Below are 27,510 nucleotides of genomic sequence, written 5' to 3' on the forward strand. Positions count from 1 at the left end.
TTGTGGTTCTTGTTGCTTCTGAACATTAGCATTTACAATGTTGACTCCAGCAATTTTAGTATAATTTTTGATCATAAGAAAAAGTATATTGATTTTAGAATATTTGAAAAATGTAGAAAGCATCACATAAAAAAAAAAAAAACCCGAGGACAGCGTCTTTGTTAGAGAAGAACAAATGTTAAAGATCCATTTCTCTCCAAATCCACCAACCACAAAAGGTTAGATGGATCAAGATCTTGGTTAACTGCAACACGAGACAGCAATGTCTGAAACACCTATGTTAACTTATTTTTTTTCAGTATGGTTGCTAAGTTCATACCCTATCACTTTCTTTTTTTCCTCCCCTTTGTTCCATTTTTCATTTCCTTTATCAGAAATGTAAGCGTTAGACTCTAGTTGGGCACAGGTTTTATGAGCACTTTTTCTTTTTCAGTAGTGCACCATGAAATATTTCCCAAGTACTACATTGGACTGAAAAGAAGGCTCAGTGGTTACACGTGTGTAGTGCTCTTCTGGAAGACCCTGGTTTCTGTTCCCAACCACCCAAATAGTGTGGCTGACAACCACCGGTCACTACAGCTCTGGGGGGATCTGATATCCTCTAAAGGCATCTGCAGGCCTTGCACACGCATACTCTTAGTCCTACACACACACACACACACACACACACACACACACACACACACAGAGAGAGAGAGAGAAAGAGAGAGAGAGAGAGAGAGATAAAAGACACATCATTAAAATAAATGTTTAAAACATAATAAACATTGCTTTTGATTATTTTGACCGTTTATTATATTATGTCATCTGGGTATAGTTTATTTTGTCCTAGAATAGTTGTAGAAATTTTCTCATTAAACTTTTGTTTCGGGGTATTTCTTGTTTTTGTATTTTTGGGCATCTGATGAACCTAACTAGCCATGAAATCTGCCCTTTACTACTTGGTTCAGATCACACCTAAACGGTTACCCTTCACAAATCTTTTTTGTGATTACAATAGCCTGTACCTTTTTGTCATCAAGGGCCATTATTATCCTTGTCTCATCCATGATTGTGCCGCACTTGACACCTCTTCAGCTGTTTCAGCCAAGCATTTCTTTTTGCTGGACATTTGCAGATGCATGCTCCACCTCCCAGGCTTTGCTATGAGTATTGTGGATTGAAATCCCAGTTCTGACACTTGTGTGGTGAGGGCTTTATCACCTGGGCCATCTCCCAGATCCTAGCTTTTGTTTGATGATATACTTAAACAGTTTCTCTGAGTTTTAGCTCAGCTTCCACCTATGTGATCAGCTTTGGATGCTTCCAATTCTAGAGCCATTTTGGAAATAGAATCAATTCCTCATAGTTCTAGAAGGTGAACGTGCTGACAGGTTTGGCATCTTGGGATGACTGCTCTGCTCCCCCAGTGGTGTTTTATTTTATTTTTTTCTATGTCCTCACATGTAAAAAAGAAGAAAGTGGAAAGTGGCATCTGCAGCCTCATTATAAGGTTGCCCATGCTACTTAACAAGACTGTACCCTTATAACTCAATCCTTTCTCTTCAAAGTATTACATCATGGAGTAAGTTTCAACTTGTAGTTTAGAGATAATGCAAACATTCAAAGCAGTGGAATCTTGAAAGTTTCCATCTTCTCTCATCATTTTTGAGGTATTTATGAACAAGCATAGACTAAAATGTGTGTCATATCCATATAAAAATAAATACTTAGGTACATACACATACTATGAGTCCTGGATTCCTTTTTGCTTTTGTCATATTTTTTAGTGATATTCTTAGTATCTCAGAAATTGAAAATTGTTGCTATTTGTTTTGAAGTCAGTTTGTGTATGAATGTGATATATATATATATATATATATATATATATATATATATATGTTTGTGAGCATATATGTATACATATATGCAGATGAGCGTGCATTATATGTGTACATTCATGTGGGGGCCAGAAGTCAGCACTGGGTGGATGGGTGTATTCCTTGATAGGTTTCCATATTATTTTTATGAGTTAGTCTCTCTCACTAAACCTGGAATTAATCTATTCAGCGAGGATGACTGACCAATGAGCCTCAGGGAATCACTTTTGTCTGCCTCCCTGGTCCTGGCATTGCAGATGTGCACCACAACACCTGGCCTTTCTGGTGGTCTTGGGGATCTGAACTCAGCTTCTCATGTTTAAGTATATCATCAAACAGCCTGAACTCAGCAGGCTGTTTCCCAACTGAGCCTTATTGCCAGTGTCTGATGCTAACTTTATAAACGCTTTGTTCCTTAGGATGCCTCACTGATGGACATGAACTCCTTCAGCCCTATGATGCCAACATCTCCTTTGTCAATGATAAACCAAATCAAGTTTGAAGATGAACCTGATTTAAAGGATCTCTTCATTACAGTTGATGCACCTGAAAGCCACGTTACTACAATTGAAACTTTTATCACTTACAGGATCATAACCAAGGTAAATGCTGAGTGACCACTTTCTTGAATGTCATTGTGCTTTTTGAGCTTATGAAAATGTGTCTTGGTCATACAGTTCAGTATTATGGAATCATGTGCATTGACTTTTTTCCCCTCTTTTTTGTTGGTTTTGTCTATTTATTTTTATTAACCTATTTTTTACTTTCCAGTCCCTGTTCCCCCTCCCTCCTCTCCTCGCACTCTCCCCTCCTCCCCCCACTCCACCTCCCATCTGCTCCTGGGAGAGGGTAAGGCCTCCCCTAGGAAGTCTACCAGGTCTGTTCCATCATTTCATTGAGGCAGGATCAAGGCACCTCTCCACCCCCCACACTCCTTGTGTCTAGGCTGAGCAAGGTATCTCTCCACATAGAATGGGCTCCATTAAGTCAGTTTGTGCATTAGTGTTAAACCTTGGACCCACTGCCAGTGGCCTCACATATTGTCCCAGCTGCACCATTGCCACTTGTATTAAGGATGTCTAGTTCAGTCTTACGAAGGTTTCCCATTTGTCAGACCACAGTCAGTGATCTCTCACTAGCTTGGGTCAGCTGATTCTGTGGGTTTTCCTATCATGGTCTTGACTCCTTTGTTCATATTATGGCTCCTTCCTCACTTCTGTTGTGCTCCAGGATCTTTGTCCAATGGTTAGTTATGGATTTCTGCATCTTCTTGCATCTGTTTTTGGAAAAAGGTTCTAGCTTCTCTGGGGTTGTGGATTGTGTTATGCCAGATCTTGGAAACAGCCTAGATGTCCCTCAATTGAAGAATGGATAAAGAAAATGTGGTACATTTATACAATATAGTGGTAAGAAACAATGACATCCTAAAATTTGCAGGCAAATAGATAAAACTAGAAAAAACATCCTGAGTGAGGTAATCCAGACCCACAGACCCAGAAAGACAAATATAGTATGTAGTCACACATAAGTAGATACTAGACATAAAGCAAAAGATACCCAGCCTTTTTTTTTTTATGAAAGCTATTTTGAGTAAGATATTTCATCTTACCTGACCATCATTTGATGAAATTTGATATTTCAATTGACTTTATTAACTGGTGATTTTTAGTTGTTCCACAAGAGTAAGAGGATTTTGGTTTTTAATCATAAAAATTATAACTACCCTGGTATGGTTGGGCATCTTTGGAAGTTCAACATTTGGAGGCTGAGCCAGGCAAAACTGTAGTTGGAGGCTACCTTGGCTATATAGAGAGTTCAAGGACAGCCTGGGCTTCATGAGACAATATTTCAAAAGAAATGTCCCAAATAAATAATAGATAGATAGATAGATAGATAGATAAATAGATGATTGATAGACAGATAGATAGATGCCTTTGGAAAAAAAGAGTTGGGTTCCTGATAAAGAGATAAAAGCATTAAGAATAGGACACATTTCCAAAGTGGCTGTCCAAGTTTGCACTCCCACCAGCAATGGAGGTGTCTTCCCCTTACTCCACAAATAAAAAAAAAAAAAGAAAAAGAAAAAAACAAAACAGTAAAAAATAAAAAAAACAAGACATATAACATTTTTAAATTTATTTTCTGAGAATTACAAAGTATAATACTAAACCACAACTGTAGCTTCCATGTGAAATGCTTGTTCAATAACACAAGAGAAATGGATTCAGAGACCCAGTCTGTCATCCTAATTTACACAAAGAAAGGTAATGTCAGACAAAAAGAAACAAAATGTAATCTGTTTCAGTAAGTACTTTTAAGAGTAACTTCTAATTTCTCTTTGCAAGATCAGGATCTCCTTTAGGAAGTTTCACCCATCCCCACTGTGGTTCTCAAGAACTTCTCTTCTAGCTGAGAGGACTCTGGGCTGTCCCTCTGTAATGTCATCTTTTAGCACAATCTCCACACTATGGCCCTAGAAGTGTATATGTGGAATCTCTTTCCTTAGCCCTCATTTCCTTCAGTGCAAAGTGCAAGCCCCCACAGCCACATCACCTAAGCTCTCCCTCCCATCTCTGCTCTGCTTCTGTGCTGTGATTATAACAGGTGCCTCTTGGTCTCATGACAATGGATATGTTTTTCCATCTGTCTGCTGTTTCCATCTCCTTAGACAGAAGGAGTAGTATTTATTTTCAATATATAAGCTACCTAAAAAGGCTTCTCCAGCTGCCCTGTGCCTCCCAGCTTTTCTCTGTTCTTTCACACTATGGCAGAGGAATCCCTAAAGAATATAAAGTATCAAGTTAAAGAAAAGCAACTAAAAATGTATTCTCAACCCTTCTAAACCTCATAGTTCTTAAAGCTAAAAACAGGAGATTTTGGTAGATATTAGCTCTAAATCGAACCTGGTGTTGCTCTGAGAATCGACTACATGAAGTAATCAATGTCAAACACTTAGCCATGTGCAGTAAGAGGTCAGCAACTGCCTTCTCCCTTTAGTAAGTAGAAAAGTGGGTGAGTGGGGATTTGTATTTATTTCCAGGGAGTCTGAGCTTCTCAAGGAAGGTTTTAGTAATTCCAACCGTGATAGAAACTACTTACCTGATAATTTGCTGTTTTGTTCAATGAATTAGTAAATTCTTCATATTTTTATGATATCACGATGGGTTTTAGCAAGACAGCAATGCAGCTGGAAGTGTCTCATCCGCCAGTTCCCCTATAAGCACTCTGAGGCTTAATATTAATTACAAACTGTGTTGCCTATTAGCTCAGTCTTATTATTAACTAGCTGTTATAACTTAAATTAACCAATTTTTATTATTCTATGTAATAGCATAGGCCGTGACTTACTGTCTATGCTAAGACCATCACCATTTCTCTTTTGGTGACTGGATGGCTTCCCCCAGACTTTGCCTTTCTTTGTATCTCTGCTTGGTTTTCTCTCCTAGCTATATTCTGTCCTGCCATAGGCCAAAGCAGCATCAACCAATAATAGCAACACATATTAGCTGCATACAGGACATCCCACATCACAACAAGGAGTTGAATCTAGATTTCTGTCTTTGCTATATGTCTTGGGCATTTTAATCAACTCTTTTAATCAGTTTCTTAATTCATAAATAGGATAACAGCACTAACTTTGGAGGCATTTTTTGTTCTTCAAATCTCTATTTTTTTATTAATTTACTTTTTACATTCCAATCCCCATTACTTCTTCCTCTTCTCCTCCCATTCCCCCATTTCTCCCCACCCCACCTCCTGTCTGCTCTTTGGAGAGGGTAAGGCCCATCCCCAGCACCAGTTTTAGTTTTACAATATTGCAATTCATACATCCTAAGATCTATAAGAATACAGACACATACACACACACACACACACACACACACACACACACACACACACACATACACACACACACACACAGTCACTTGTACACACTGATAACCTTGGCATCTTTTAAGAAGTATCCCCAACTATATAAGGGTGAGTGCCCACACTCTCATGTTGGAGGCAACTGTCTCACAGGAAAAGGGCTTTTATCCTCAAGACTGACATCCTGAGCTGGCTGCTTGGATGAAGTACTTTGTCCTTTGGACATGTAGAGGTTACTTTCTAAGAGAATTAACTGTGGTCATTTTTCCCATATTATCACCATGAAGACAAACATGAATGATTGATAGCATGCAGACGGTGGCTGTTGTCCTTCATTGACGAGTTGAATATTAGGATATATTTATTTCAAAAGCAATTTTGTACATCTCCTGATCTTAGAATACCTGCTTACCCTGGATCAAAGGTCGTTGTTTGTTGAGCAAATGCATTTGGGGTGTGTTTCACATAAGCCCATATAACCCAACAGGTATGCACCTGTTGGTGCTCAATGTCAAGTTTCCGAGCTCTTGTAGTCACAGACGAAAGTTCAAGTGCTATGTGATATTGCTCTCATGGAAACCTGTATCCTAGTCAGAAGCATTATTGATACTGGAAGCACACTAAAGAACATGTTTTTTTTTTTTTTTTTTTCTGTGGTGGAGATCTGTCTTCAAACACAGTTAATCCTATAGTCTGGAAACTTCTGTTTGTCTGTAAATGACCAACCATGACTGCTTGAGATAGGATGGTGATTTTAAATCTACTGTCCAGAAATTAGCCCACTATCTAAACTCATGTGACTACAACTGTTTACCTTGTCATATCCCATTCAGGGGGGAATATAAAGTCCTGTAGTAAAAAGAAATGGAATATTCTGTTAAGACCTGAACACATTTTCTATTTTCTTCAATTGTTGTTACACATTAGAAAATTCTTTTAAGTCAGTGATAGAGTGATGAGGACAAACTGATGAGGACAGAATTGGGTGATTCTTTGGTATGATTTGTCATCTCAAGGCTGGAGTTTATAACAGATTGTTTGTGTTTACTAAAGAGTTGGTAATGGCTCAGAACATAGACAGCTGAATGACATTTTCTCCAACCATTGCTTGATTGCATTTATTGTTATTAATAGTTACATTGTTTTTTTGTTTTAGAAGTTGTTCATGAACCTGTTTGTAGTGCCTGGTGTTCAGTCAGATTAGAGTGACCCTAATTCATAATTTGTGTGTGTGTGTGTGTGTGTGTGTGTACAAGAATGCATATAAACATCCACATATCAATCAGTATGTATATTTGCTAAACATGTTTTTATTGGTTTTGGATTTTCTGTTTTTACTGTTTCTATATCATGTGTCATTTTGAAAAATAATTACATTTTTAAGTGTTTTATGAATGTTTATATTCTTAGTCTTCTGCAGCTGATATATACCAGCTTTTTCCAACCGCAAAGAGAACATTTACTGAGATATACTGTATTATATTATAAACATAGACTTAAGGATTGTATAGTTTCATGAGCTTATTAACAATTTCTAAACAACTAAAACTACACCTTATGACTTAACCTATTTAATTTTATAACTGGTTCACGTGTCATTTTTTGTGAGAGGGGGATATGTTTGCAATATGTTTTTCCATCTTTAGTCCTTCAGGAATATCTCAAGCTAAATATTACTGTATATATTTTGTATGCAAAAATTCACCTAAATGAGCCATTGATGTAAGTGATTATTTTCTCATTAGAGGTAAGTATGAATTAAAAAAATGCTACTTTTATTTTGGCCTGAGATTCAGGCAGTAGTTGTGAGGTTGATACTGAACTCGTGTCCTTGTCACATGCATTGGCACAGAGTTTTCATTTACTGGGTACACAGAGCTTAACGTATTTGCTAAAATTTTAGGAGTTTAAGCATGTAGCTCAAAATAAAACTCCTTGAGAAATTATAGGAAAAATATTTTTTCACATTAAATATCCATTAATTACATTCTTCTTGAAAAAGTGGCAAAATCACTCTGCAAGATGTTAGAATTTTTACATACCAACAGCAAATTCTAAAGCACTTCAGTTGAACGATGTCCAAGAGAACAGTCTTCTCAGTTGTATTCAGGTTATTTTCCAGATTTTAAAAATAGAACTTTCCTCAAATTCTGAATTCTAATCATGGTAAGAAAAGAATAATGTTTGAAACCTACATTCTGAGCACACTTTCTAAGCGAGAAAGCCATGCCAGAGTCATGGTAGTTAAAACAGCCAGATGGTGGTTGGAAGGCAGAGTTTTCAGTTTGGACTTCAAATTTAAGCATGGTGTTTGCTTTCTTTCTGGAAAAACCGGAAAGTTCGCTTAATTTCATCTGCTGCATGAATAGATGACAAAAAAATTACACGCAGGCTGACAAACACTGAATAATTAGGATTCTAGTTTTCTTAGAGACCCAATTTTTTTCATAATATCTAAAATAGAATTAAGCAAATGTCTTCTGTCCTATACTGTTTGAGCTGTTCTGTTTTCCTGCTTCCTTCAGACATCTCGTGGGGAATTTGATTCCAGTGAATTTGAAGTCAGGCGACGTTATCAAGATTTCCTTTGGTTGAAGGGGAAACTGGAGGATGCACATCCCACGCTCATTATTCCAGTGAGTTTCTAAGGGTTTGTGGTTGTTGTTTATACTATAGCCACTGTGCTTGCTTTTGCCTGAACCATAAGCCTGTAAATAAACCAAAGTTCATTTATCTTAGGAACATGTACTTTTCAATGTTGTAATATAGACTGATGTTTTATTTTTTCTCTACTATATATTTTTATAAATGTGTTACACTCATTTATTTATTGTGGGGTGGCACATGTGTGCTGCCATGCATGTGGAGGTCTGAGATATACTGGGGTGCTAGGGGGAGATTCTCTTTCCACCACCTGGATCACCAGAGATTGAACTCAGGCCTGCTCAGCAAGAGTGCTTAATTGCTGAGTCAGATTCCCAGCCCTTACTCTAGAATTTTTAAATTTACTCTTATAATAAATGTTGAGGAATTCAACTGATCTTCAGAATTCCTTGCAACCCTGTGTGTGACCTGTTATATGTCAGGTTTTAAAACTTCAGGTGTTATTTATTGTGTGTGTGGAGGTCAGACAACAACTTGGAGTCAGTTCTCTCCTTCCACTATGTGGATGCTGGGATTAAGCTCAGGTTGTCTGGCTTGACAGACAGCAAGTGCCCTGGCCTGCTGGACCATCTCACTAGCCTTCAGATTGATTTTTTTTTAAATATGTGTTTTATTTTATTTTTGTATTGGTACAGAAAACACCAGGGTTCCTTTGAGCATTTGCATATGTACTTAGCTGTGGCTGTTCCCCACTACTCCTCTCTGGTCTCTGCCCGCATCTCCCTCATATCCATCTCCATCCCTCAGCTACTCCACTGTCGAGTACATGCTTTCTCAGATGGTTGTCATTTTTTTGCTTTTGGTCTCAGCCATTACCAGAAAAGTTTATCGTGAAAGGGATGGTGGAACGATTCAACGATGACTTCATAGAAACCCGCAGGAAGGCATTGCATAAGTTTCTGAACAGGATTGCTGATCATCCAACTTTAACATTTAATGAAGATTTCAAGGTTTTCCTCACTGCACAAGCCCCGGTAAATTGTTCTATTTTGTATTCATAACACCCACTTCATATCTGTGTGTGCAGCAGAGTGTATGCTCCCTCCTTCTCACCTTTACACATTAGGCAACGGTGTCCTTCAAGTGTGTTAGTCAATTGTTTTAAAAAACACAGGAGTGACTTCTTCGGGTATAACCCTGGAGCCAAGTCAACATGTGAACGTGATGGAAATCTGCTGTTTCCTCCCATACACATACTCTCATTTCTCTTAATTTTTTTCAATGACAGGGTGATCCTTGCATATGTAATCAACTCTGGTCAAGTATGAATATGTTGTTCTCTCTGTGTTTATGTGCATATGGTTTACAGGTACAAGATCCTGTGTGTTATCCATTCTTGTGTGGATTTGTGCATTCCAGAGCTTATAATCTGGAGAACAGAAGATAACCTTGGGTTTTAGTGCTCCCTGAGATAGTGTATCCTTGTTGCTTGTCACTTTGTATCTCTGGATAACTGTTCCTCAGGTTCCAGAGCATTCTCCTGTCTTTGCCTTTTACCTCATTGTGGAAGTACTGTGACTACAGAGGTATTCCTCTACAATTGGAGATTCTAGAGATTCAAATTCAGGTCCTCATGATTACACAGCAAGTGACTTACCCACCAAGCCATCTCCCTAGTTCCTACATAAATTTTTATTGAAATTATTCTGAGTAATAATGAGGTTAAGGTTCCTTTAACAAGGATAGATATCATTATTAAGTTGTTGACTAGATATATAATTGAGTGGATGGTTAAATAAAAGCACTCTCTTTACTTTTCCTTCAGTTACCTATGGTGGAGATGTTTTTACTTTTTACATGTAGAAATTTTGTATCTATTATTACTTTTCTATTTTTATGAAATAATAACTTTGTAAGAAAGATAATAGATAGGCAGTGGTTCAGTAGCAATTATAAACAAAAGTCAAATTTTACATCTCTCAGATGTTGCTAGAGTATTAGAAGCCAGACCAAAGAGTGGTCCTGTCAGTTTTGACTCAGGGTCCTGTATCTGACAGCCTTTAGTAGCTTATGTGAAATGAACTGTGACCTGACTCTAGAACCTTAGAAGCTGTCAGAAACATTCTCCAGAGTATGAATGCAAGAACATGTTAAATCAGAATTGAAGTAACAGGTTGTCAGCTACAGTTTGGGCTGCCCATAAGGTATGTGTTCTTGGGTAAGTCTGTGGCACTCTTGGATGAATGGAGTGCCTGGTCAGTGATGATACCTGCTACTATTTAGCCACAGATGTGTTTTCTGTAAAACTCTAGGGAAGAAAGACCTTTCTAAAGACAGACAATATGTTATTCATATTTGGGTAAATGACATGTTGTTTATAAATCTACAAATCAAATATTATTTTTAATGTCTCTCTCTCTCTCTCTCTCTCTCTCTCTCTTTCTCTCTCTGTGTGTGTGTGTGTGTGTGTGTGTGTGTGTGTGTGTGTGTGTGTTGCTCTCCAATTTACTTGATCCCAAACAAACCCATGTTTCCCCAAATGCTGTATCGCTCCTCAAAATTCATGAGTTCTGTTTTGTTGTTTGCTTAAGCACACTGTATTTCTCAAGGGATGATTTTCATGGGCTGCATATTCTTTTATAGTATGTCCTTTTCTGTTTTTTTTTTGTTTGTTTGTTTTTCATTTTTTTTAGTATGTCCTTTTCTATTTATTTAATGTCTGTAGATTTCTCTCCCATGATAGCTCTGAAATAGCTAGGTGCGTGTTTTATTAGACAGCTTCCTCTGCAGACAGCCAGTCAGTGGAGGTGGCATCCTAGTTTACCCACTCCAGTTGGTTGAAGAGCTGTGATCAGAGACTGTCTGCTTATGAACTAAGTGCAAACTTGAAGGAGGCAGAATATTCTGGTAGCAGTGGGACCTCTAAATTCAGATTGCTGTGATTCACACCCAAGGCCTCCCATTGCTTAATTGCTTGTACATCTTGAACTCACTCTACCTGTGTCCCTATTTTCCTTTGATAATGAGGGAAATGGTAGTACCTATCACATGGGTTTACTCTCAGTTGTGCTTTGAAAACCATGCATGTAGTTACTGGACCACATTGAGCTCTTAATAAATGTCAGCTATTATTCTTGAAGAATTCATCATCCACTCTTTTCTCTGTTAATGTAGACCCTAAGAATGATCTCTGCATCATTTTTATATGGAATATATGTTCTAAAATATAGGTTGGGGACTAGAGAGATAACTTGGTGGTTAAGAGCACTTGCTATTCTTGCAGATGATCCGAGTTCAGTTCTGTGTATAACAACTGTCTGTAACATCAGTTTCAGGGGACCAAACACCCTCTTTTGGCCTCGAAGGGCACTGCATGAATGTGGTACAAATATATATATGGGCAAATATGCTCACATGAACATAAAGTAATAATAAATATTAAAACAAAAGGAATACAGATTGCTCATCACTTCATACTCTTTGTGCATATCTTCTTGATCACCGATCCCAGTGTTGTTATTTTAAAGATTTATGCTCTGAGAAAAGTCTGTGCACGTGTTTTACATGAGTGCTTTGACATGGACTATTATCCAGTAGACTGCAGTGTAGGAAGATGCTACCAAAAAGAAATTCAGATGCTTCAGATGCACAGGGGGTTGGAGAGATGACTCAGGGGTTGAGAGTACTATGTGCTCTCCCTGGGACCCAGGTTCAATTCCCAGTACCCACCTGGCAGCTCACACCTGTCTGTACCTCCAATTCCAGGGCTTCTGACACCTTCACACAGACGTAACATGCAGGCAAAACACCAATGAACATAAAATAAAAATGAATTATTTTTAAAAAAAGATGCACAGAGAAGTGTGTTGTTGTCTCTGTCTTACTCTTTTCTGCACTGTGTAAAGCTGTTGATTGACTCACTACGCTTTTTATTTTTTTTTTCACTTTTTGTTTCTAGGAACTATCGTCTTATAAGAAGCAAGGACCTGGCTTGCTGAGCAGGATGGGGCAGACAGTCAGAGCTGTGGCATCCTCCATGAGAGGAGTGAAGAACCGGCCAGATGAGTTCATGGAAATGAATAGCTTCATCGAAACATTTAGCCAGAAAATTAATTTAATAGACAAAATATCTCAGAGAATCTACAAGGAAGAAAGAGGTATGTGGGGGTCGCTGAGGACTGATCATATGAATGTTCAACTTCTTTTAGATCTTCCCTTTGGCTGCTGTGATGTGGTGTGGTGACACTGTGAGGATTTTACTTATAAAACATGGCTCATGCCCTGCCACCTATTGAAAATTTTACAGAAGCTGGGCAGGTGGCTCAAGTCTTTAAATGATTGTCAAACTCTCAGATATAAGGACTTGAGTAGGATTTCCAGCAGCCACATAAAAACCTGGGTGGAGTAGCTTGAGCACGGAAACCTGGTGATGGGGAGACAGAGGCAGGCACATCTGAAGGGTTCATTATCCAGTAGGTCTGTTTGCATCACGGAGCCTAATATCCTACTGGAGGACACTTCTCATGAAACTAATTGGGCATTTCCGAACCACACCCAAGTTGTCTTCTGACACCCCCACACACATCTTCTGGCACAATCACGTCAGTACCCACTCACACAGGTACACATATACACCTGCACACATATACATCCTGAACACATGTACACACATATTTCCTAAGTGGTCTTTTGGTAGTCATAACCAGTCTCCATTTGGTTTTGTGGAGCTCTAGCTGTTCTGGCTTCCATGTGTAGACTATGACTGCAATACCAGTTCTGAACTTGAGATTTTGAATTTAGTTCTGTCATGGTAGTCTCAAATACTAAACATGGACCATGTTTCAAAAATCAAAGAATGACATTTCAGGTATTGCATTTTTCATATTCTCCAGTGTTTTACTGGTGGTGGTGGTGGTGGTGGTGGTGGTAGGTAGAATGATGTGTTAGCTAGGGCTTTTTATGTGTGCCAGAAAGACTTAAATATTGGGAAATGAAGGGTTTTCCTATTATCTGCCTCTTAAGTCAGGCTAATCTTTAGTTTTCAATGATTCTGCTCCAATTGCATAATGATTTTTATTTTCTAATTTTAAAATTTTGAAGAGATAGCTGACTCAGCAAACATGTTTTCTATTACATGTTTTTACTGGAGACCAGGGGCCTCTTACAAATACAAGTAATTATACTGATGACTTATTTGTTAATTTGTCAGTTGTCTGTGTCTATTATTAAACTGTAAGGTCCTTTAAGATAGGCAGGGGGAAATTCTGTTTTATTTCTAGTCTGTACTATGTAGAGAGCCGCCATTTGGTAGAGGGAGAGATTCATATTTTCAGGTTGTCCTCTGACCTCCACATGCACTGTGTGGCACTTGTGACATACCCCTCCCTAAATAAAAGAATAAATGGATTTAAAGGGGGAAAAGGAGATTGGAAGTAGGAAATGGCTCAGTGGCTGAAGTATTGCTGAAGCGTGAGAAAGTGAGTTTTAGTCTCCCTATGCATTCTGTGTACAAAAGGCATGCATCTGTAACTCCAGAGCTGAGGAGCAGAGACAGGAGGATCCCAGAGGCTCACTGCCTAGTCAGTCTAACCAAATGTAGCAGGGCCCTAGATTCACTGAGAGATCCTTCCTGTCTGAAAATAAAAGGCAAAAAGTCATAAAGGAAGGTGCCAAACATAAACTACCAGCCTCAGTGTACAGACACATACATGAGCACACTCATGTACATACATACATACCTAAACATCCAGAGACTTAACCAATAAGAAATACTCAAAATGAAAACCAGTAGTTGTTTTCCTATAATATGTACAGCGGGTTTGATCCTCTTTATAGTTCTCATTTGTTTCTTCTTTTGTATTTTTGCTTTCCCATCCTTCCTTCCCTCCCTCCGTCCTTCCCTCTCTTTCTCTCTCTCTCTCTCTCTCTCTCTCTCTCTCTCTCTCTCTCTCTCTCTGTCTCTCTCTCTCTCTCTCTGTCACACACACACACACACACACACACACACACACACACACACACACACACACACACACATTTATATATTCTCAACAAGTACTCTGCCTAGCTGTCCTTATGCTAGGATGTCAGTTGTATAACACCACAACTGGTTTACCATTTTTCTTACTCTCAGGAAGCTAATTAGTTTAACTAGGCTCTGGGATTGCAGTTCTGTGTGGCTGATTCTAGATGCTCAGTTAGGCTGGCTAGCAACTTGAAGCATACTGCAGAAGCTGTTATCCTGTAAGAGCCATAAGGGCATCCACAAGCGTTGAATTTACTGTCAAGAAGGTTGTTTAGTAGACTTTACTCCTTGTAAAGGAAGCCCAATCCTGACAGCCTTTGTAAAGTTGAGCTCTTGTTTTCAGAGTGAATGCTTCCAGCACATACTTGAGACTTCTCATTATTTAAGATCAGGATGGATTACGGGAGGGGAACAACTTAATCAAACTATACTGTATGAAAAACTTTAATTTCAAAAAAGAAGAAAAGGCAATATGTTAAGCCTGTTTTACATACCTGGAGGACAAGATTGCACTCAAATTTATGGAGTCCTTTAGAAATTTTGCAATCTAACCTGTGCAAGGCATTCATTCATATACACATCAGGAAAACTGGAGGGTAATAAGCAGCAGTCTCTCTTTTGATGGTTTTCATTTTGCACTTTTAAAAACAATGCTTGGTTTCCTTTTCCTTTCTGCTTCCCAATTTACTTGGCAGAATGTTGTTTCTCTGTGCAATGGACTAAAGCAGTTATGCCTGTAGATGCACCAGACCTCACAGTGAACTTGATACATATATAACTAGTTGAATTCCAGGGGAACTTACTGAATGCTGGCATACAGGTGTGTTTGAATACTGTATAATTTTAAGAAGTAAAAATAATTTTGTAGTAAAAATAGCGGCCTAACAATAGCCATCAATGAGCACACATACTGAGAACAGAACTGTTGAATTTTTTGTTTTCTATGTTAGTGTCATTACTCTTTAACAAAGAAGAACCTAAGCCTCAGAAAACTGAAATTAAGAAGAACTTAGAATAAAACATTGATGCTCATGAGATAACTCATATCTTTATTGTTTTGAAACTTCTTGAGTTCACTTGATATAGCTAGTAATATCTTCAAGTGTCAGGATAGATTATAGCGAATTAGACCACATGGCAAGAAGATTAAATTTAGAGAACATCATGTGTTTATGGAGATTGTTTGAGAATATAGGAAGGACCCTGTAGTTTTGCTTACATTAATTGGTAGTAATTACTATTGAGTGTATATAGTTAAAAGAAAAGAAAACAGATTTTACTTAGGACCTCTTGGCTGTAATATACTTAGATAAAATTATATGACAAGTAGAAGTTTCTAATAGCTATGATGGTGGTAGGATATATTTTCCCAAGCCTGGACAATGAAAAGGGCATACAATTTTGCTTATACTTACACAGTAGCACTTAAAAAACTGACTTGTTCAGTCGAGGATAGCTGGTTAGTTAATGAATGATATAACACAAGCACCCTTATATCCAAGGGAGACAAACTTGTATAGAATGAGACAAAGTCCTACTATAATATAGGAATTTTGAAAAGCATTTAAAGGGGCTGGAGAGATGGCTCAGCAGTTAAGACTGCTTACTGCTGGCTGTACCAGAGGATGTGGGCTCACAGCAGCCTCCAAATCTAGCCCCAAGGGTCCCAGTGCCCTCTTCTGGTCCTGTGGGTAGCATGTAGCATACACTTATACAACCAACCAAATGAATACAAATAAAAATAAAGCATAAAACATGTAAACTGCCTGTCTCTTTTTTGTTTTAGATTATTTTGATGAAATGAAAGAATATGGCCCCATTCATATTCTGTGGTCAGCATCAGAGGAAGACCTGGTTGACACATTGAAAGGCATCGCCAGCTGCATTGACCAGTGCTGTAAGGCCACTGAGAAGCGGATGACTGGCCTATCAGAGGCCTTGCTGCCTGTTGTCCATGAGTATGTGCTTTACAGTGAGATGTTAATGGTAAGACCCTCTATTAAGAATCTCACTGCTATTCCCTACTTGATTCTATATCTGTGTTTCCACGACTCTTTCCTGTCCTCATGGGATGTTTTACACATAGATGCCTAAGAGGTATCTGTTCACTGCATCCATGAGTCAATGGCTGGAAGACCACAGTAGGTAAAGATTGGGATACTTAATAGCAACATCAATAATTTGTAAGATTGTCGTCAATCCTAAGCATCAAGATTTACTCAGGATTTAAATGTTTTGCTTTAAAACATTTCTTTTGTATGACTTATAGATTTATTTCCTTGAGAGTTACACTCTTGTATCATTTATGATTCTAAAATATATTTAATATATATTATGTATATTTTATGTAGAAAGTGACTGAGTAGGGTCTTGATAATCTGCTTTGCCTTTGGGCTGCTTTTCAAATGAAATCTTTCAAGTTAAAAAGCTCTCTTATACTATTTGAAAAGTCTGCTGTTTATTGTATCCACATTTTACATTCTTCCTCCTCAGTTCAACTTAAGATTCCCAGACAATTGTATTTGGTAATGCTGTCTATAGTGTCAGTGTGTTTGGTCCTTTATTGCCTTGTGTTCTGAATAAAGTGGCTCCTTCAGATGTCTAGTATTTTAGGGAAATGGAAGAGGATGACAGTGAGGGAATCTAAACCTATATTCTAATATAGCCCTTCTGTTTGTTATAGTTTTCTTTTATTTTTTTTTTATTCTTTACTTTTTACTCTTTGGGGGCCCCAGCACCCAGCTCCCAAATAATCACATGGAGACTTATTCTTTCTTAGGAATGTCCAACCTTAGCTTGGCTTATTTCTAGCCAGCTTTTCTTAATGTAAATTATGCTGTCTACCTTTTTGCCTCTGGGCTTTACCTTTCTCTGTTTCTGTATACTTCTTTTTTTCCTTCTTATTCCATGTCTGACTGTGTGGCTGGGTTTCTGTCCCCCAGCATTATCTTCTCCTCTTTTCTCACTCCTCCCTCTTTTCTTTCTTTCCTCCTATTTATTCTCTCTGCCTGGCAGCCCTGCCTGTCCCTCTCCTGCCTAGCTATTGGCTGTTCAGCTCTTTATTAGACCAAACGGATGTTTTAAGCAGGCAAAGTAACACAGCTTCACGTAGTTAAATAAATGCAACAAAAAAGAATGTAACACCTCTTTGCATCATTAAACAAATATTCCACAGCATAAAGGAATACATCACATCTTAAAATAATATTTCAGAGCAGTTTATAGTCAAAATCATGATTGATTTCTGATGTTATACAAACTTGATTTCTAGGAATCTTTTTTTTTTTTTTTTGCTGAAAACTTCATGAGGCTTTATTTATTTATTTATTTTTTTAATGAGCTAACCCCATGTTAGCTCGGGTCTATCACCACCCGCCATGCCATGGTGGATGGCTAGCAAAGACAGCTCGAACCCGCTGCATACAGATCTTTATAGGGCAGCGTAAGGGGAATGTCTAGGGGTATGCACAGGCTCAGGATTGGTGTGCCTCCAGGATTGGAGGGTTTGCCCTGTGTTGATTGACCAACTGGTTGTTATGGTCCATAGGCCCTCCCAGGGTGGTTGCCATGCTCTGTGTGTCATTGCTGTGTGCTTGTCGTAAAGTACACCCAGGGTAGTAAAGCATAAAACGCTACCAACTAACTTCTGATTGGTTTCTTGTCATGAGGCAGGCGTCTGACCTCTAAGTGACCAAGGCAAGGTTATGGCAAACACGTGTTACTGTCGTGGCTGCCGAAATGGGGAGCTGGTCCCTTCATTTCCCCATTTTCTTTTTTTGGAAATTCCAATCATGGAATTGCTGTCTCTCTAGCGCCCCCATCAGGGAGTGAGAGATAATGGCATCCCCATGCAAGGGAGTCCCTCCTGACTTAGCATTTTAACCAGGGAAAATGGGCGTTGAATTCTTTCCCAAGCTACTTCCTGCTGACTTTGGGAAGAAGTTAGGGACCCCAGAAGGTTGAAATGCTAGTCAAAAGCAAAAAAGGAATTTAGGCAATGGGGAATCCATCAGGAGCTTCTGGTTAGCAGACTCTGTTGCAGAGACAGGGTGTGTCCATATCAGCTGAACTGGTTCACATCCACAGCAAGTCCAGGGCTCACAGTCTACTTAGAACAGCCTGTAGTCAGCAACTGATACTCAGATGTCTTCCAGAAGCAGAAACCTGTTTAAGACATCTTTAAACTAGGAACAGAGGTTAAAGCTTATTTATTGAAGCCCACAGTGCAGAAAAAGCAGATATCTGGATAGCTGTTCAAACAGCAGGAACATATTTATAACTTGGAGTCCTAGCAAAAACTACAGATTTGGGCTATAAGCATATACATTTTTCTTCTGTCCAGAGAGCCAGGTATGGATTGGACAGAGGTGCTTTTGGCCTGATGAAAAGCCCTTTAAGTTTGTACTTAGATGACAACCAAAATAAACCTAAAAACCTTTTTAAAAAAGTGTTTCTATCTTGGTAAAAAAAAAATAAAAAGGTAGCATATCCTTTTAAACATGAGGTGTTTTTTTTGTTTATCATGTTTAGGCTTTCTTCAATAGAGTCATTAGCTCTAGTGTGAACTTTTCAGACTTTTGACCTTACATTCTGGAGAGTCTTATGTTAAGTCAAGGTAGAAATTATGAAAGCAAATTCTAAAGTTCTAAAAAATCATTATAGCCATTAGGAAGAATATATCTCCTCAATGGTTGAATGATTTTATAGTCACCTATGATATAATCAGTAGTTTTTATATTACATTTTTGCTTCCGTTTTACATTGAAATCTTTTCATCTGGGTTAAAATAATCAGTAGTGATATCTTGATAAAAATAATGATTAAAATGTTGTAATCTTAAAAAGTATATATGTATATTCAAAATAAATTCATGAATGTGAAGCATGACACAAAAGCAGACCTTAAGTATGTGGGATTTAATTACAGTACAAATCATTTGGAAAAGAGGGTATCTTAGTCAGGGTTTCTATTTCTGTGAAGAGACACCATGACCACAGCAACTCTTATAATGGAAAACACTTAATTGGGGTTGGCCTACAGTTTTAGAATTTTAGTCCATTATCGTCAGAGTGGTACTAGCAACATGCAGGCAGACATGGTGCTGGAGAAGGCGCTGTGAGGCTTACATCTTGATCTGCAGGCAGCAGGAGTCCATGTCCCACTGGCCAAAATTGACCCCAAAGCTGACTTCCACAGTGACACACTTCTGCCAACTTGGCCACACCTGCTTCACAAGACCACACCTCATAATAGTGCCATTCCCTATGGGCAAAACATTGGAACTCATGATATGGGGTGACATACCTATTCAAACCACCACAGAGGGGTCCTAACATTAAACAAAATAAATGTTATAAAGGAATTTGTGATAATTCGTTGAATTTTCTATTGTTTTTGTTGAGATTAGGAAAAAAGTCAATCACTTTAAATTTTTCTTATATAGCATATATTAATTATGCATAATTGGCTTCAATATATCTTTATAGGTGCATATATTTTATCATATTCATTTCCTCATTGCCTTCTCTTGTCCCTCTTCTACTCCAAATGATAGTTTTTCTTCCCAACTTCTACATTCATGCCTTGTTGATTGATTGACTCATTGAGTGATTGATTGATTGATTGATTGGACCCACTAAGTTTCATTAGGTTGCTTACGAGAACAGAACAAGGTGGGTGGCTATGGGAACATGAGCAACTTACTAGTGGTAATACCACTGAAGAAAATTTCTGTCCTTCCCTTAGTAACTATTAACAACCTATAGATCCTCAAAGACAGATGAGGCCTCATGATCCCCTTTAACTCTTAACAGCTCTTAACTGCCTATAAATTATCAGAGAGAGGCATTTCTTCTAGGTGAGAAAATTGATTCATTATATCTCTGGACACATTTTTAACCCAGTGCATTCTAGTACTCATGGAAATACTTCAGAGACATGTTATCTGACTTCCATGCAACTTACCACATCTAGATGCCTCTCCCCGTAGAACCTCTCTCACGTACTATACCTTTTCTGTCACTGGTGGAGTTGTTTTCTAACCCAGAGTCAATTTTAATATTCCCTTAATTAACATTGTTAAGCCCAGGGAAAAATTACTACAAGGGACAACTCCTCCTGCCTATGACGTTGAAGTCTAAATCTTATAAGAAAACTGAGTTACCTAAGGAAAGGCAGTGTGAAAGACAGGGGAAATATATTAAAGGTGTAGAAGGGTCCTGCATTCCCATTGATTCACAAGGGTGTTTTAAGTTCAAGAACATTAATACATGAAGTTATAATTATTCAGGTCAACAAGATTGGGCTATCAGTTAACCAAAAAAGCCATGATTTCTCAGCAAAGTTTGGCTAATTATGAATATTTATACATTATCAGCTACAGTGAAATTCTTAAGATGTGAATGCATGTTCCAGCTCTCTGATTTAGGATATAATTGGTGGTTTGATTAACTGTCCTTTTCTGGTCAAATGAGATGCTCCAATGGTTATAGATATTTCCAGGTTAGTGATCCAGGTCATCCCTCTGGTGCCCCAGTGAATGACGGAACATATGTTTCAGTTGCTGTCATTGACCTTTACTGCTTATTTGTTCTGTTCTCTGGTCTCTTTGAATAGTTTGCCATCAAATATTAAGCGTGCATGTTTTGCTTAAACTGATAAAATGTGCATTGGGAAACCTAATAAAAGATTTATAAAAATAATTTTAAATACTTGATTACAGTTGAGATTTTAAAGAGTAAAGAAACCTACTCTTTAAAAATATTGTAACTCCAAATGATTGATTACATCAGGAATATATTCTCCATGATTATTTATATTCTAAAACATAAATAATTGTTATGGGCAAATATTACTACAGTAAACTCCAACTTGATTTATCCTTTTATTTTTATATGAAGGGTGTTATGAAAAGAAGAGATCAAATACAAACAGAACTGGATTCCAAAGTTGAAGCTTTGACCTACAAGAAAGCCGATGCTGATCTGGTATGTTTTTAAATTCATTTATAGAATCATTTAGAAGTCCCCATCTAAAAACTGAGCTAAGGACACAGAGCTTCCTTGTGGCTTTGCTTTTAAGTATTCAACAAAGAATATTCGGAGTTTTTCTTAAAATCTCTAGCTACTGTTCTGTAAGTCTTCAGGCTTAACAGCTATATTTCTCTGCCTTCGTGACTTGGATTGACTTATGCTGTAAGGATATATGGAACTGTGTTTTCAAAGGACAGACTGTGTTAGAAGTGGGTGTATCAAGTACTTAACCTCATTTCAGATCAGTACTCAGTCAAAAAAAAATCACACTTTGTAAGTGTTAAAGCTTAATCCTTTCCCTTAAAATATGGGAAATTTTGCTCATGAAATTTTATGTTATAATGAATTCTTATGTTTTGCCATTGTCAGAAAACCTCATCATCGATTTTCAGTTTTGACCAACATGTTTTCCTATTACCCACCTTTTTTTTTTTTTTTTTAAAAAAAGTACTCTAAAGTTATTGAATTTTTGACATTACATCTTTGTGTTCATGAAATTTTAGTATTTATATTTTGTTGCATTTGCATATTTTCAACACAATATTACCAGAGTAGAATTCTTATTTGTACCTTTAAGATTGAGTAAGACTTGAAAGGGAGCCTTTGTCTTGGTCTTTGCTGTTGAAGTGGATGCTGTTGTCTATAGCAGTCTGCACTGCTTCACAGTGAAAACATAGAAAGGGGAATTGACTCATCTGCATTAACTTATATTGGATGTTCTATGAAGAATATGTTTTAGTTTAAACAAATATTTAGATTGGCATTGAATAGGTATTGAGTACACTTAGTCAAATTTGTGGTGAGGGAATCCTAGAACCCCACTGTGAAACTGTAACATTGTAGCTTCCTCAGTCTGACCTCTCAGTGGGTTTTCATCCCTTCTGCTTGCTTTAATCATTTTATGTAAGATTTTATTTGTAATTCCTTCAAACTCTCCTATGTCCTCTGCTGCCTCCCCCCTGCTTTGCCTCCTCTCCAAATCTCCCTGTCCATAATGGAAACACTTTAAGGGCAGGAATTAGTGGTTCATTGTAGGAGAAGCTGTAGCCACGCCTTCTTAGGGGCTGGCTTTTCTACCATGGTAGCTGGGTACACTAATGGTGTACGAGTAACAACCTTAGAAGAATAGTCACGATACCTGGGTGGAGTAGGTGCCTGGGATTGGAGTGATTTTGTTTTTGAGGCATCCCACTGATCTTTAAGCCTAGTAATGATATCCTTTTGAAAAGTTTCAATCTCCTTAATCATAAAAGATTCTAAGCACGTTAAGGGGAAGCTGTAGCCACGCCTTCTTAGGGGCTGGCTACAGTTCATTCCCGGAGTGTTTCCAGCCTGTACTAGGAAACTGTGCTAGTCACTCAATAGATATTTAGTGAAAGCATAAAAATCTTGGTGACCACTCGGATCCACATGAAGTTACTGAAGTCTAAAATCAAGAGATCTCTACAAAAGCAATTTCTTAAAAACACTGACTCATTAAAATCTGACTGGGAACTTTACTCTTGTTTCTTGATTCTATATATTTTCCAAGCTGAAATTCTGTTGTCTGAGTGGAAAGCAAATGGAGAGTGTGGAGATGTAGGTGACAGAGCTGGAGAAAGGAATTCCTAAAGAAGGGTAATGGAAAATACACAAATGGGGGAGTTTAGTGATCAAAGGAAATGTTATATGTTATATCACCATGAAGAGAAAAGAAAATCAACATAAAATTAACCTTTTTCCTACAGGCTTGTATTTGTGTATGTGTTGTTCTCTTTAGAGTCTACTGGAAGAAAAAAAAAAAAACAGTGTGGACACAGTACAGAAATTTTAATTGCGTCATTTGAACATTAGGATTATTTTCTATTTGTTAAATTATTTTAACAATCATTAAGACTAGTACTTAGATAAAATCTTATGCTTGGGTAAATACTAGAGACTTTAAAATTTCCAGAGAATAATAACATGATTTACCAAGGCAGCATTTGTTGGGGATGGCCTTCCCTCCTACATTATGCTTTTTTTAAAAAAATTTAAAGTTATTTACTTGATTAATTAATTTGTGTGTGTGTGTGTGTGTGTGTATGTGTGTGTGTGTGTGTGTGTTTGATTACCACTGTATTTAATTCCTTCATAGTTGTTATAGAATTGGGGAAATTTTAAAATTTAAGTATTCCATTATATCCTGTAACATTTGAAATTAAGTTTTGAAGCAGTTGTATAAGCATTATACGTGTTTTTTTTTATTGATGTATATTGGTTGGCAGGTTTTAAAATTTTACTTTATTACTCATCAAAAGAGATTTGTCTAGTTTGACAATCTGTAAAATTCCCCATTTACATTTTCTAATAATGTGTTTACAGGTCCTTTCACTGATCACATAGAGATGTCCACCACAGTCATGTGTTTTATACAATCTAAAATCCCCGTGTGCCATGATGCATTGTTAGAAACCTTTAAGAATCACCCACAAATGAATCTGCCATGATTGGTCACTGGACAACCAAAAAAGATGTTGCTTGGAAATATGCAGGATGGGTGTCACCATGGAAACCTGCCCTTGTGAGGTCCTTCTAAGGAGCAGGTCTTTGCAGTCACCATGGCGACCCTGGCAGCGAACTGAATATAGCAATCTGCCTGGTTGTTTACCATGGCAACTGAGACAGGGCCACTTTGGAGACAGCCTTGGGGCCATTTCTATGGAGACCTCCTGAGGCTGCCTTTGGAGGCTTTATAAAACCTATTTCAGGGTCGGATGCCACGTGCAAAGCCAGTAAGCAACAATAAGCAACTTGTATTGAGAAGCTAGGTAAAATGAAGGTGCTACCGAGTATTCAAAAATTAGGAGGGTTATAATGAGAGTGTAGAAACACAGCAGCAGAGTGTCACTGCAGAGGTCATGCTGAATATATCAGGTGACCTTTAACTGGGTTGCATGGTACATAATACAAGGCTCTAGTCTTTTCTACATTACTTGTAACTGAATGGGGGCTAACTAATTATAGCAGTATGGCCCTGTTTACTACACACACACACACACACACACACACACACACACACACACCACAGGCATGGGTTTTTAATAGAATCTAAAACTGTATTTGACAGTGAATTCTTGAACTTACTACTCACCTTATTGTAAAGTGGCTGCTTTTTAGAGTTTGTGGCCTGGACTTCTTATCTCAAAGCAGCAACTGAATGGCTTCAAAATGACCACTGCCTCTTAAAGGCAGAAGGCTTATCTCAAAGTCAAGCCAGTCATTCATCAAAAGTTTTGTTGTTTATGCTTTGGAATTAAATAGACCTACAAACAAGTCTTACATGACAGTTTTCTGACTTTCTTTAGACTTTCTTTACACCATTTTTTTTTGGCAGAAGTTATTAGCACCTTCCTAATAGACTTGTTTAAAGACTGAATGTTATAGCACACACACACACACACACACACACACACACACACACACACACACACACACACACACTGTTAGCTGCTATTATTTTGATACAATGGAGAAGTGATATTTGTGTTAAGTCCTGTATAATGGCAAATACATTGTTCTTTGACATGTATGGGGAATACTTTTGTGCAAAGTGGAAATTATTAAAGGTGGTATAAGTTCTCATAGGTAATTCAAAGGGTGAGTGAAATAAACAAGTCTAAATAGGGTCATTCAGCATCTACCCAGTTTACCATTCAGGAGACATCAATTCAAACAGTTGGATAGAGAATAATGAATGTGAATATGGGTAGAACATTTTGTGATGCTCTGGGCTGTGCTATGTACCCTAATAGAAAAGGTCTTCAATGAAACAGAGACTGCCCATGGATGGCCAAAGGATGGGAGGGTAAGAACAAGTGATATTGTGAGGAGAAACAAAGATGTGTGGGAGCTAGTGTACTTTGCAGTTTGGTTAAGTTTTCAGTCATAGCTTCTGTTTGAAAATGCTTATTCACTTCCCCACCTAACTGTAAAATAAATAAAGTTCATCTGTGGTGCTAAATGTGGCTGCATATCCTCTTTATTTTTATTTTTATTTTGGAATGAATGATTTATAGTTTTCCACTCAATGCAGCATTCAGATATAAATGAATATGAATACATTTGACATTTAGCAATATGTGCATAGACTGAAATTTGGATCTAGATATAATGCCATAGCTGTTTAGTACTATATTTATGTGAGCAAAAAAAATACATTTTCATAAGATCATTATAATATGAATTTGCATATAGCCGTTTTCAGTAGCTCCAAGCAGATACCAAATTAATTCAGGCTGGTGCTTGCTCTGTATGACTTACTATTTTTGAAACAATGTTTTACTCTCATCCTCAAATGGTGGTTATTAATTTCCAAATGTTCTTAGTAGTGTGCTAAATCTGCACAGAGAAAGATTGCCTTCTCTCTGATTCTAGGAAGCCAGGGAGATAAGAATATTAATGTAGTAAGCTGGTACCATGACAGGAGCCAGGAAAGCTGCATCTTTTTGGATATTTGCTGGCTCACCTCCCTTCCCTGACCATTCAAGTGTTACTATATTCTCTATGCCATATTCCTAATATGATATGCACACGTTTTCCTCTCTTTGTGTATGAATGTGTGTATCTGTATAGTATGCATGTATTGAATGTATTATGTATGTTTCCATGTGTGTATGCACACATGTTTGGAGAGAGTAGCTTGATGATGGGTGTCTTTTTTAATTGATCTTTACCTTATTTACTAAGGTGGGTCTTTTACTGAACCTATAACTTGCCAGTCTAGCTAACCAACTTGCTTTGGGAATCATCCATCTCTGTCTGCCTACTGATGGCGTTACAGGTAGGCTGCCACCTTATCCCATATTGGTGTGTGTCTCAACAGATCCGTATGCAACATGTACACATGATCACATGATCACATAGCATATGACTGTCCACTGAGAGGGAAGGAGGCTTTCTCCTTGCATATTTATTTTTGTTAATTTAGCCTAATGGTATCCCACATACTTTCTTTCAGGATTTGGGGTCATTGTTATAAAAAGACATTATATAATCAACCATGGGGTGGGGGATGTGACTTCCAGAATTGATTTATTCCAGCTACCATATATTCCATGGTTCACAAAGTTGGAACACAATAGTATGAATTCTGGATCAAAATAAAAACTACTCAGTGTAACTCCTCCCGTGCAAATAGGGCAGCAACATCTTGATTTGCATATACATAGCTGACTGGGGATGTGGGATGGGTGAGAGTGATGCTGTAACAAAGAGGTCCTCATAAGATTTCTCTCAGAAGAATATAGCAGCGGATGCCATGAATTCCTTTCCTTTGGATATTCTTTTGCTAGACTACCATTCAAGGGTTCATTGGCTTGACTTGTAGTAAATTTTATTTTGCTATTTATAGATACTTGTAAAAAACAGTTTCAGAGGAAACTCTAATGAATATTTAATGTAAGGTAGTGAAAGTTGTCCACACACAGGAGGCTGTTGAGTCTGGAGTTGCTGCATGGATGCTTTCTTCTTAGTCATTTATTTTTGTGCCTCTAGCACTTCTAATACCCTGAAAAGGTTTTTACGATAAGGTCTTAACTCTAGTCCCAGGATTGCATGTGCTGGTTGAGAGCACAGCATTTCCTGGCAGAGGTCATAGACTGACTTCGTAATTTGGGGCAAGTTCCATACACTCCATTGTATGTCTCTCAGCTACAAGAGATGAGAGTAAGGAGTGCCTTCCTAGAGTACCCTCAAGCTAATTTATAAAGACCTTTTGCCTCAGGCGGAGCCAAAATTGATTTGTAAATTTTAAAACATATTAGAAGAACTTTTTATGGTGTGTACATAGTGTTTTACATTATACTTTGCTAGTGTTCCAAAAAACAAAAAAATAGAGGAAGAAGGGACCTGGGAGTTAGCTCAGTGGTATAACACTTTCCCAGCACCAATGTTTTTAACTGATTTTTTTTTTAAAGGAGAGGAGGCAGAATTCAGCGCACTAAACTGTGTCTCCTCATTTCCCAGCTAGGCACTCTAGCCAGCGGAATGAATGGTACTGTAATGAATATTTTAATGCATCTGGATTTATGCAGATTATTCAAAAGTTATGTTTGGGGAGCATGGGTATTGTTTTAGGTAAGCTACTCTTGGTCCCATGTCG

At 37.8% G+C, this 27,510-nt stretch overlaps 1 protein-coding gene across 4 annotated transcripts in view; it reads left to right on the forward strand.

Moving 5' to 3' along the window:
- The window catches only part of Snx7 (sorting nexin 7), an 83,727-nt gene that overhangs the window by 17,919 nt on the left and 38,298 nt on the right, over nt 1-27,510 (forward strand). For 3 of the 4 annotated variants that reach the window (XM_027395602.2, XM_027395601.2, XM_027395604.2), the window contains exons 2-7: nt 2,279-2,461; nt 8,255-8,365; nt 9,203-9,367; nt 12,292-12,490; nt 16,145-16,344; nt 21,258-21,344. In XM_027395602.2, coding sequence (XP_027251403.1) covers nt 2,279-2,461; nt 8,255-8,365; nt 9,203-9,367; nt 12,292-12,490; nt 16,145-16,344; nt 21,258-21,344 — 945 coding nt within the window. Of the gene's footprint in view, nt 1-2,278; nt 2,462-8,254; nt 8,366-9,202; nt 9,368-12,291; nt 12,491-16,144; nt 16,345-21,257; nt 21,345-23,732; nt 25,372-27,510 lie in introns of those variants that run through there. The other variant, XM_027395603.2, reaches the window with a different exon arrangement.

The sequence above is a fragment of the Cricetulus griseus genome (assembly GCF_003668045.3).
Source record: "Cricetulus griseus strain 17A/GY chromosome 1 unlocalized genomic scaffold, alternate assembly CriGri-PICRH-1.0 chr1_0, whole genome shotgun sequence".
Lineage (NCBI taxonomy): Eukaryota > Metazoa > Chordata > Mammalia > Rodentia > Cricetidae > Cricetulus > Cricetulus griseus.